This window comes from Aotus nancymaae, unplaced genomic scaffold (assembly GCF_030222135.1).
Source record: "Aotus nancymaae isolate 86718 unplaced genomic scaffold, 86718_ANA_hifiasm-v0.15.2.pri h1tg000018l, whole genome shotgun sequence".
NCBI lineage: Eukaryota > Metazoa > Chordata > Mammalia > Primates > Aotidae > Aotus > Aotus nancymaae.
Window position 1 is genome coordinate 9786106 of NW_026988430.1, and position 12204 is coordinate 9798309.

Here is a 12204-nt window from a genome sequence, read left to right on the forward strand (position 1 = left end):
ATGCTACTGGAATTCACCAGGGAAGCCACCTTGGCCTGAAGCTTTTATTGAAAAAGGTGTTTAATTATAGCTTCTGTACCTTTTTTTTTTTTTTTTTTTTTTGAGAATGAGTCTCACTGTCACCAGGCTGGAGTGCAGTGCAGTGGCACAATCTCAGCTCACTGCAACCTCCACCTCCCGAGTTCAAGTGATTCTCCTGCCTCAGCCTCCTGAGTAGCTGGGACTACAGGCACTACTGTTACCACGTCCAGCTTTTTTTATGTGTGTATTTTAGTAGAGACAGATTTTCACCATGTTGGCCAGGATGGTCTTGATCTCCTGACCTCGTTATCTGCCTGCCTTGGCCTCCCAGAATGCTGGGATTACAGGCATGAGCTACTGCGCCCAGCCTTCTTTACCTTTACTACTTACAACTATTCATATTTCCTATTTCTTTTTGTTACAGTTTAGCAAATTATGTTTATCTATGGATTGTTCTGTTTAATCTAAATTTTAAATTTATTGGCATGCTATCCTCTGTTTATCATTTACATGTTTATAGAGATGTGAAGTGATGTGCCACTTCTTATTCCTGATACTGGTTTATTTGTGTCCTTCTTATTTTGTCTCACTCAATCTTGCTTGAGTTTATCAATCTTACTTTTTTTTTCCCTTTGAGACAGAGTCTCATTCTATCTCCCAGGCTGGAATGCAGTGGTGTGATCATAGCTCACTGCAGCCTGGAACTCCTGGGCTCAAGTGATCATCCTCCTGCCTTATCCGCCTACATAGCTGGGATTAGAGGCATGCACCACCACGCCTGATTTTTTTATTTTTTGTAGATGTAGGGGTCTCACTATGTTGACCAGGCTGATCTTGAACTCCTGGGGTCAAGCTATCCTCCCACCTCAGCCTCCCAAATTGCTGGAATTTCAGGTGTGAGCCACCATGCCTGACATTACATGGCTTTTTTAAAAGAACTATTTTTAGTCCTTTTTCTTTTATGTTTGAGTTTTGTTTTATTATTTTCTGTTCTTTATTATTTTATTACATTATTAGAGCTTTATTTGTGAATCTTTTCTAACCACTTGAATTAGATATTTATATCATTGATTTTCAGCTCTTCTTCATTTCTAATTGTTTAGGGCTATCAGAACTATGTCACTTTTTTTTATATAGCATCTTCATAATTTTTTAGTGGAAAATATTTTATAATTTCTATTGTGATATCTTTTATCCTTGGTTTATTTTTAAATGTTTTTGTTAATTTTATGCCATTTGGGAATTTTCTAGCAATCTTGTTGACTTTAATTCTCCTATGGTCAGACAACATGCTCTGAATGATCAATTGTCAGTCTTGCAGAATTTTGTAAACATTTTGTGCCTTGAAAAAATGTATAGCCTACGTATTGAGTATTAAGTACAATTTCTAGATGTGTCAGGAGATTAAGTTTGTTAGTTATGTTAATATCTATATACTTACAGATTATTCTATTATTTGAGAAAGTTTTTTTTAAGTCTGCTAGTGAGACTAGACATTTGTTTCCTATTTAGTTCATTTAATTTTTTTCTTTCTGTATTCGAAGCTGTGTTATTGTGTAATACAAAGTTATCACTATGGTAAATTGGCTTTTGTCATTATGAAGTATCTTATTTCTTAATGGTTTTGGCCTTAAAGTCTGTTTTGCCTGATATCAGTATTACTATAGCATCTTTCTTTTGGTTGTTGTTTGTATAGTACATCTTTTTTCATCTGCTCACTTTCACCTTCTGTGTATTCTTATACTTTTTGTCTGTATTTTATAAGTAGTATATTGTTAATTTTTTAACCAATCTGACAATTCATGTCAGTCTGACATGTTCAGTCTCTTTGTACCTAGTACATTTACATAATGTTTAACTCTGCCATTTAACTGTGAAAGTGTTTTGCCCATTCTGTATTCTTTTTCTTTCCATTCATGCTTTCCTTTAGATTTATCACCTTTTGGCCGAGCCCGGTGGCTTGTAATCCCAGCACTTTGGGGGGCCGAGGCAGGCAGATCACCTGAGTCAGAAGTTCAAGACCAGCCTGGCCAACATGGAGAAACCCCGTCTCTACTAAAAATACAAAATTAACTGGGCATGGTTGCACACGCCTGTGATCCCAGCTACTCGGAAGGCTGAGGGAGGAGAATCACTTGAACCCAAGAGGTGGAGGTTGTGGTGAGCCGAGATTGTGCCATTGCACTCCAGCCTGGGCAACAAGAGCAAAACTCCCTCTAAAAAAAAAGAAAAAAAGATTTACACCTTTTATTGTTCTATTTCCCCTCTCTAGTCACTTGGTAGTTATAATATTTTAAATTATTTGTTCAGTAGTTAACCCTGAAATGAAACCCTGCGTCCATGATTCAATAGTTATATGTAGGTTTTTCCCTCTTCCCAAGCAATAAAAAGATCTTAGAGCAGCTTATTCCATTTAACCTCACATATATTATTGAAATTATATATTTTAATTCTATATATGTCAAACCATGTAAGACACTATTATGTTTTATGCAGTCAATATTCTTTAAACTTACATTTTTGCCTTTCCTTTCTCTTCATTTTTTTCAATGCTGAGCTTGTATCTGAGATTATTTTTCTTCTGCCTAAAAAACATCATTTAATATTTCCTTTTACTCGGATATGCTTATGCTATATTCTCTTCTCTTTTTTTTCTGAAAATATCTTCATTTGACCTTCATTTTGAGGGGATCTTTTTGTTAAGTTTGGAACTTTAGATTGGCAGTTATATTCTTTCAGCATTTCAAAGGTATCATTTATTGTTTTCTGTCTTACATAGAATCTGTTGAGAAGTGAACCATCTGTCTAAACTTTTATATAAAAGGCAAGGCAGCAATATTTTCGGCTTTGTGGAATCATAAGGACTCTGCTACAACTACTCCACTCTGCCAGTGTAGCACCAAAGCATCTATAGGCAACACATTAACCAAGTAGTGTGGTTGTGCTCCACTAAAACTTCACTTACAGACTCTGAAATTTGAATTTCATACATTTAAATGTGTCACAATATCATTCTTTTGACATATTTTTCAACCACTTTAAATGTAAAAATGGGCTAGGCATGGTGGCTCATGCTTGTAATCCTAGCACTTTGGGAAGTTGAGACAGGCGGATCACTTGAGGCCAGGAGTTTGAGACCAGTCTGAGCAATATGGTGAAACCCCATCTATACTAAAAATACAAATTTTAGCCAGCCCAGGCATAGTGATGTGATCTTGGCTCACTGCAACCTCCACCTTCCAGGTTGAAGTGATTCTCCTGCCTCAGCTTCCCAAGTAACTGGGACTACAACAGGTGCCTGCCACCATACCCAGCTAATTTTTGTATTTTTAGTAGAGACAGGGTCTCACCATATTGGCCAGGCTTGTCTCTAACTCCTCCTTGTGATCCACCCGCCTTGGTCTCCCAAAGTGCTGGAATTACAGACGTGAGCTACCGCACCTGGCCCTATCTCTCTTTTTCTGGCTGCTTTTAAGAGTTTAGTTTTCAGCAGTTTTACTGTTGTGTGCTTTAGTGTAGTTTTCTTCATATTTCTCACACTGAAGATTCATTTGGCTTCTAAGGTTCGTGACTTGATTTTTTTTTGTCTGTTGTGGAAAATTTTAAGGTATATTTCTTTGACTTAGCTTCTGTCCATTCTCTCTCACTCCTCTTTTTAACCTTCTAGGACTCTGATTACATCTGTGATAGACCTTTTCACCCTTCCTGGATGTCTCTTATGCTTTTCTGATGTTTGCAAGTTTTTCATCATTTTGTGCTTCAATATGGATACTTTATACTGACCTATCTTCCATTTTGCTAACTCTCATGTGCTATCTCTACTGTGCTCTTATCTCATACTTTAAGTTACTATATTAATTTTTCAGTTCTAGAATTTTCATTTGGTTATTTCATACTTTACAAATCTTTGTGAGATTGTTAATCTTATGTTCTTAAACATAGTTATCCTAATTATTTTAAAGTTTATGTCTGAGACCTCAATTATCTGGATTTATTTTAGATTTTAGATCTGTTTCTCTCTTGATTTTTTCCCATGCCACTTTTGTCTCTCCCTTTTTTTTTTTTTTTTTTTTTTTTTTTGAGACAATGTCTTGTTCTTTTACCCAGGTTGGAGTGCAGTGGTGCAATCTCAGCTCACTGCAACCTCTGCCTCCAAGTGATTCTCCTGCTTCGGCCTCCTGAATAGCTGGGACTACAGGCACACGCCATCACACCTGGCAAAATTTTTTTTGTATTTTTAGTAAAGATGGGTTTTGCCATGTTGCCCAAGCTGGTCTTGAACTCCTGACCCAGGAGATCTGCCCATGTTGGCCTCCCAATGTGCCGAGATTACAGGTGTGAACCACCACACCTGGCCTTGTCTCCATTTTAGGCCTGTTATTTTTGACTGGGTATCAGGCATTGACTGAAAATCTGTGGCAATAATAAGAGGTTCTAGATTATGTAATCTCTCCCATAGAGAATTAATGTTTGCTTTTGTCAGGCTGCTAGGCTAGGAGCTATAATAATCTTTAGTCACTTTAATTCAATGAGAAATTTAAATGAGGTGGGTTTTAATCCTTGAGCCAGCTGGTCTATTTCTTAATCATTCTATTTGTAGGGCTTATCCCCTTAAGGTTCCAGCCAAACCCTAGTTTTTCCAGAATTGTCATTTTTAGAGGACCTAAATCCGTCTGTCTTCCTTGCCCTCTGAGTTTATTAAAAGTTCTGCTTGGCCGGGCACGGTGGCTCACGCCTGTAATCCCAGCACTTTGGGAGGCCGAGGCAGGTGGATCATGAGGTCAAGAGATCAAGACCATCCTGGTCAACATGGTGAAACCCCGTCTCTACTAAAAATACAAAATATTAGCTGGGCATGGTGGCACGTGCCTGTAATCCCAGCTACTCAGGAGGCTGAGGCAGGAGAATTGCCTGAATCCAGGAGGCGGAGGTTGCGGTGAGCCGAGATCGCGCCATTGCACTCCAGCCTAGGTAACAGGAGCGAAACTCCATCTCAAAAAAAAAAAAAAAAAAAGAAGTTCTGCTTAATTATTCAGCATCTCAGTCATTTCTTAGAGAATTACCAGGCATTTGAAGGGAAAAATGGCACCAAATACCTGGATCCTTTTTTTAGTTTTCATTCTTCTCTTGTAATTTTTTAAGTCTTTCTAGCTTTCAGATGCTTCCAAACAGACTTTGTTTCTTTTGTCCAACTTTTCGAATTGTTCTCAGCCATTAAATTGGTCCAAATTACTTAATCTGACATCCCTAAAGTTCAGACCTCTCAAATATAAGAGGTTTTATTTCTGTTTTTCATTCTTATTGTCTGGGACTAACATTTTGCTTTCACTCAAGAAAGATGAGAATTTAGTGCATATAAATTAATGAAATTTCTACAAGTAAATTTATTGAAGAAAATTTCTAATTGCTAATATAACGTTTTTGTACTCTAAGCTTTTATAAATTTAGTGCATTTTGTAGCAAATTTTTCTGCTTTCCAACTTCTTATTCTTTGGCCTTTTAAATTTATTACTAGTTCCTGAATTCCAAATTGGTGCTACAGATATGTTTTCTATAGCTTTTCTTCTTATTTTATTTTATTTTTGAGACAGAATCTTGCTGTGTTGCCCAGGCTGGAGTGCAGTGGCACAATCTCAGTTCACTGCAATCTCCGTCTCCCAGGTTCAAGCAATTCTCCTGCCTCAGCCTCCCGAGTAGCTGGGATTACAGGCGTGTATCACCACACCCTGCTAATTATTATTTTTTTACTAGAGACTGGTATCAACCACATTGGCCACGCTGGTCTCAAACTCCTGACCTCAGGTGATCCACCCACCTCGGCCTCCCAAAGTGCCGGGATTACAGGCATGAGGCATGGTGCCCAGCCTTCTTTTATTTATTTGTTTATTTTGAGACAGGGTTTTACTTTGTCACTCAGGTTGTAGTACAGTGTTGCAATCATAACTCACTGCAGATCCTCTAACTTCAGCTTTCTAAGTATTTAGGACTACACATGTGTACCATCATGTCTGGCTCATTTTTTATTTTTTGCAGAGATGGGGCCTCACTGTGTTGCCCACACTGGTCTTAAACTCCTGGGCTCAAGCAGTCTTCCTGCTTTAGCCTCCTAAAGTGCTGGAATTACAGGCATGAGCCACCACACCCAGCCTTATAGCTTTTTTTCTGACAGCAAAAGTTTTTTTTTTAAATCAGATTTTGGCAATATAATATCCTAGGACAACAAAAAATATGCTCAAATGAATTAAAACCATTTAAAGGTAAAAGAAAAGAATGATAAAAAATAGCAACAGCGTGACTGACAGAAAATTAAATTTTATAAAAATAAAGTAATTTAGACAAATCGTACTGCTTAAAAGTGAGTTTTAAAGTCATAAAACTGGCTGGGCACAGTGGCTCACAGCTGTAACCCCAGCATTTTGGAAGGCTGAGGAGGGTAGATCACTTGAGGCCAGGAGTTGGAGACCAGGCTGGCCAACATAGCAAAACCCTTTCTCTACTAAAAATTAGAAAAATTAGCTGAGTGTGGTAATGCATGCCTGTAATCCAGCTATTTTGGAAGCTGAGGCACAAGAACCACTTGAACCCAGGAGGTGGAGGTTGCAGTGAGCTGAGATTGCACCACTGTACTCTAGTCTGGGCAACAATGAAACTCGGCCTCAAAAATAAAAAAATAAAATAATAAAGTCATAAAACCATTCTAGCATCTGCAAGCATTTTTACTGAATTTATATTTAAACATTGAGGCACAATTACCTGAAAATGAATTAGAAGATTTAAAAAGCATTAAAGTATCTTAAAAATAAAATATTGCATACACAAACAGGTTGTAAGACTAGTGCCCCACAGTGTTTTTTGTTTTTTTTTAAGTGAATTTTAGAGAAGCTGTCAGAAACATTCTTAGGGCCATAAAAAAGTTGTAACATCTACCCTTAATTAAATAATAGTTATCACTATTTGAAATATCTGTAAGTATAAATATTAATTTTTGACTAGTTTATTGTTCAGCTCTGTTTGAAAATCAGTGTTTTTTTTCCTAAGTTTTATTAAAAGGTATGTACAAAGACTTGAATAAACTATTCTGCCAGTGAAATTTGAGAAAGCCCTAACAAAGCTAGTCAATCAAGAATGAGAACAAATAGATAGAAAGTATGGTTGGGAACTAATGTCTGGTTTGTGGAGTAAATAGAAAGCAAGGAAGTATGACAGTTTTTGAGTTTGTCAAAAGTTGAAGAATACCATCTTAAATAGTTGGCTCTAAACCATGAATGGACTTTTTTTTTTTAAGAGACAGAGTCTTGTTCTGTCACCTAGGGTAGGGTACAATATCACAATCTTGGCTCACTGCAGCCTCCACCTCCTGGGATCAAGCAATCCTCCCACCTCAGCCTCTTAAGCAACTGGGACTACAGGTGCACACCACCATGCCTGGCTAATTTTTGTATTTTTTTTGGTAGAGACAGGGTTTTGTGCTGTGTTGCCCAGGCTGGTCTCAAACTCCTGACCTCAAGCAATCCTCTCACCTTGGCCTCCCAGAAGTGCTGGGATTATAGGCATGAGCCACTGTGCCCAGCTGAATGGACTTTTTTAATGGGAAAGTTTCATTGAATTTACTACTTTAGTTTTTACTAAACCAGCCTCCCTTAGCCCTCCCTTCTTCTCCCTAGAAAACAAGTCAGTGTGAAATCAATTAAAACCACATATTCATTATCCATATATTTATTACTTTTATTATGCTGTTTAGCAAGATTTCCCCAGCTTAGGAAAGGAATTACTTGATTTTTCTCTTTTTTACCCCAGACCTGGAGACCAAACCTGCCACCAAGAATGCTACACGAACAAAGGTTATTTCTGAAGATTTATCACAGCAGGCCATAGTAGAGAAACATACAGAGAATGGTCTATGGAATTCCAGGATGGAAGGGTTATGGAAGTGGAATGATAGGATATTGAGATTACAAAATAATCAGGAGAATCATTTGAGTCAAAGAATAATTACACTCAAGAAGACTCCCACTAGTCAAAGAGGCTTTAGATTTGAATCTATTCTTATTCCAGAACCAGGTGTTCCCACAGAAGAGGTTCATAGCAGATACCAAACACAAGAGGAAAATTTCACAGAAAATATAGATTTGATTACAGATACCCATTTGGGAAAGATAATTTGCAAGGAAATGAAAGGCAGCAAAGCCATAAGGCAGACTTCAGAACTTACTTTGGGGAAAAAATCCAATAATAAGGAAAAGCCCTACAAATGCAGTACATGTGAAAAGGCCTTTCGTTATAGGTCATTGCTCATTCAGCATCAAAGAACTCACACTAAAGAAAAACCTTATGAATGTAATGAATGTGGGAAAACATTCAGCCAGCCTTCATATCTCAGTCAGCACAAAAAAATTCACACTGGAGAAAAACCCTATAAATGTAATGAATGTGGAAAGGCCTTCATTGCTTCTTCATCGCTTATGGTACATCAGAGAATTCACACTAAAGAGAAACCTTATCAGTGTAATGTGTGTGGGAAATCTTTTAGCCAGTGTGCCCGTCTTAATCAGCACCAGAGAATTCAAACTGGTGAGAAACCTTATAAATGTAGTGAATGCGGGAAAGCTTTTAGTGATAAATCAAAACTTGCAAGACATCAGGAAACTCACAATGGTGAGAAACCCTACAAATGTGATAATTGTGGGAAAGCCTTTAGGAATAAGTCGTATCTTAGTGTACATCAGAAGACCCATACTGAAGAGAAACCATATCAGTGCAATGAGTGTGGGAAGTCTTTTAAGAATACCACAATTTTTAATGTGCATCAGAGGATTCATACTGGAGAGAAACCTTTTAGATGTAATGAATGTGGAAAAGCCTATAGAAGTAATTCAAGCCTTATCATACATATAAGAACCCACACTGGGGAAAAACCCTATGAATGTAATGAATGTGGGAAAGCATTCAACCGCATTGCAAATTTCACAGAACATCAGCGGATTCACACAGGAGAAAAACCCTATAAATGTAATGAATGTGGGAAGGCATTCATTAATTATTCATGCCTTACTGTACACCACAGAATGCATACAGGAGAGAAACCTTATAAATGTAATGAATGTGGAAAGGCCTTCATGCGTTCTTCTTCTCTAATTATACATCAGCGTATTCATACTGAAGAGAAACCTTATCTGTGCAATGAATGTGGGGAGTCTTTCAGAATAAAATCACACTTAACTGTACATCAGAGAATTCACACTGGAGAGAAACCATATAAATGTACTGACTGCGAGAGGGCCTTCACCAAAATGGTAAATCTCAAGGAGCATCAGAAAATTCATACTGGAGTGAAACCCTATAAATGTTATGACTGTGGAAAGTCCTTTAGGACCAAATCATACCTTATCGTACATCAAAGGACACATACTGGAGAGAAACCATATAAATGTAATGAATGTGAGAAAGCCTTCACTAATACATCACAGCTTACTGTGCACCAACGAAGGCATACTGGAGAGAAGCCCTATAAATGTAATGAATGTGGAAAGGTTTTCACAAGTAACTCAGGCTTTAATACACATCAAAGAACACATACTGGAGAGAAACCATTTAAATGTAATGACTGCGGGAAAGCATTTAGCCAGATGGTACATGTCACAGAACATCAGAAGATCCACAGTGGAGAGAAGCCCTATAAGTGTGATGTCTGTGGAAAAGCCTTCAGGAGAGGTTCTTACCTTACAGTGCATTGGAGAACACACACTGGAGAAAAACCCTACACCTGTAAGGAATGTGGAAAGGGTTGTATTACTGTATCACAGCTAACCCTACATCAGAGAATTCATACTGGGGAGAGGCCCTATAAATGTGAAGAATGTGGAAAAGCCTTCAGAACTAACTCAGACTTTACTGTACACTTGAGGATGCATACTGGAGAAAAACCCTATAAATGTAATGAATGTGGAAAAGCCTTCAGGAGTAGTTCAAGCCTTACTGTACATCAAAAAATACATCAGAGAGAAACTCAGTCAATATGAAGATGGTAAGTCATTCATCCAGATGTCAAGTCCAGAAGATGAATCTTATAAACTATATATTAGGAATATAGGAAAATCTTCATTAGGAGTTCATCAGAAAGTATACAGAGAAGCTCTATAAACAATTATGTAGGAAATAATTTAATAATATTAAATTGTAGAAGTTACAAGAAAACTCTCACAGAGGAAAATAATGAACAAATGAAAGCTTTCATCCATATTTCATACTTCGTTTAACAAATTATCTTCAGTTAATTGCTTATATATGTTTTTGCCTATTTTTCTATTCATTTATCTGTCTTATAAACTTGAAGGAACTTTTAATATATTTTAGGTATTAATCCTTTGTCATTATGTAACATGTTTTTCTTAATCTAGCATTTGTCTTTATACTTTTTAGTAATGGCACAACATTTTTTAAGAAAATATTTATATCATTTTCTTTTTAGATTTTTTATTTACTCATTTTACTTAAAAAAGATCTCCTTAATGCCTAGGTTATACATAGCATCCTAAATTTCTTTTTAAGATTTTGATGATTTTATTTTTTACATTTAAGTCTTTAATCCCCCTGGACTGGATGGTTCTTCATAGGAGAACAACTCTAAGTGATAATTAACCCGTGAAAAGATTTTGAATCTAAAAAGTACTCAGGGAAATGAAAATTGAAATGACCAGTGAGATGAAACTTCCCCTTAGTGGATTTGGTAAATGTTAAGAGATCTTTTGCTATTGGGGTTTGGGAAACCATGTATCCTTATTTAAAGGTTATATAACATATTTCCACCATCAGTCCAACAATATACATTTAAAAGTTTAAAACATATATACTCTTAGACCCAGCAGTCTCACTTTTGGAATCTGTCCCATAGAAACAAAAGCAGCATCAATGCATAAGAATATAAATAAACATGTTTGTTGAAGTATTGTTTGTAGAAGGGGCAAAGCCCCAACTGCAAACAAAGTGAATGCCCATTAATATGGGAAATAGTTAGATAAATTGTGACATATCCATATTATAGAACAGTGTGAGAGTAATTTTTAAAATGAATTATATACTAGCTGATTTCAATGTATTTCCACAATGTATGATAAATAATTGCTTTATAACAGAAATGTATATATACAGTATTTCATTTTTGTTAAAATAATCATACTCATTTATTTTGTATTTATGTGTGTGTGTGATTAGATGCACATGGAGATAGGTATGGAAGAATATACACCAGGCTTTTAATATTGATTACCTTGAAGGGAGGGAGCAAAGGAGAAGTAGAGATGAGGGGAGAGTGTAAAAACAGAAAAATGTAAATGCCGCACATATGGTATAAAACTGTGTATGTAATATTATGTATTTATGTGAACATTTGGGAGACATGAATGAAAGCATGTTCTCCAAAAAATTAATGATGATTATTTCTGTTTTAGTGAAGTGTCAGGTATTTTTTGTTTTTTACTTTCTTTTCTGTGTTTTTAAGTTAAATTTTTCTTTGCAATGAACATACAATATTTATATAAAAAGAAAAAATCTTTTTATTGTGCACTTTATTTGTTGGACACCTTCAATGCGCAGGACCTACCTACCCTCAGTGCTGGATATGCAGTGAGGGGGAGAGGTGCTCATGGATCTGAGAGCATGGAAATTGGTTCTTATGTTACCCAAATTCCAAAAAAAAGTTACTTAGCACCTTATTCCCACCACTGAGCTTTATTTGTAGGAGGTGAAAGAAATTCCAGATAGATGAAAAATATGCCCAAGAGTATCTGAAACTTGTACCCAGAAAGTAGACCAGAAGACCACAAGCCTCAGAATTTCCACTTTCAACTTGCCATCAAAGAAAAGGTCACAATGGCAACAACAGGTCTCTTTATGGATCTATGTAAAGTCTCTCAACTTTGAATAATGAAGTGTAGAGAGAGAAAATAGCCAATAACTCCCAAGTCTATAAATGAGGGCTTGGACGTTCTGGGAACACTATGAAATACTTCTGCTAGGAAGGGCCTAGAGTAACAGTGGGAACCCAAAGGCTGTGGCCCGAATACCAAAAGGCCCTAACACACCAAAGACCTGACATCCAAAAGAACAAGGCATGATGAGTTACACTTCAGGGAGGCTAAGAAAAGAAGAGCAAATACCCATTTCACAATGCCAGGGTAAATATAT

At 36.7% G+C, this 12204-nt stretch overlaps 1 protein-coding gene across 2 annotated transcripts in view; it reads left to right on the top strand.

Moving 5' to 3' along the window:
• The window catches only part of ZNF624 (zinc finger protein 624), a 35005-nt gene extending 23433 nt beyond the window's left edge, over positions 1-11572 (top strand). For both annotated transcript variants that reach the window (XM_012472115.2, XM_012472116.2), the window contains one exon: positions 7819-11572. In XM_012472115.2, the coding sequence (XP_012327538.1) occupies positions 7819-10040 (2222 nt within the window). In that variant the 3' untranslated portion in view covers positions 10041-11572. The remainder of the gene's footprint in view (positions 1-7818) is intronic.
• Positions 11573-12204: the final 632 nt, after the last annotated feature.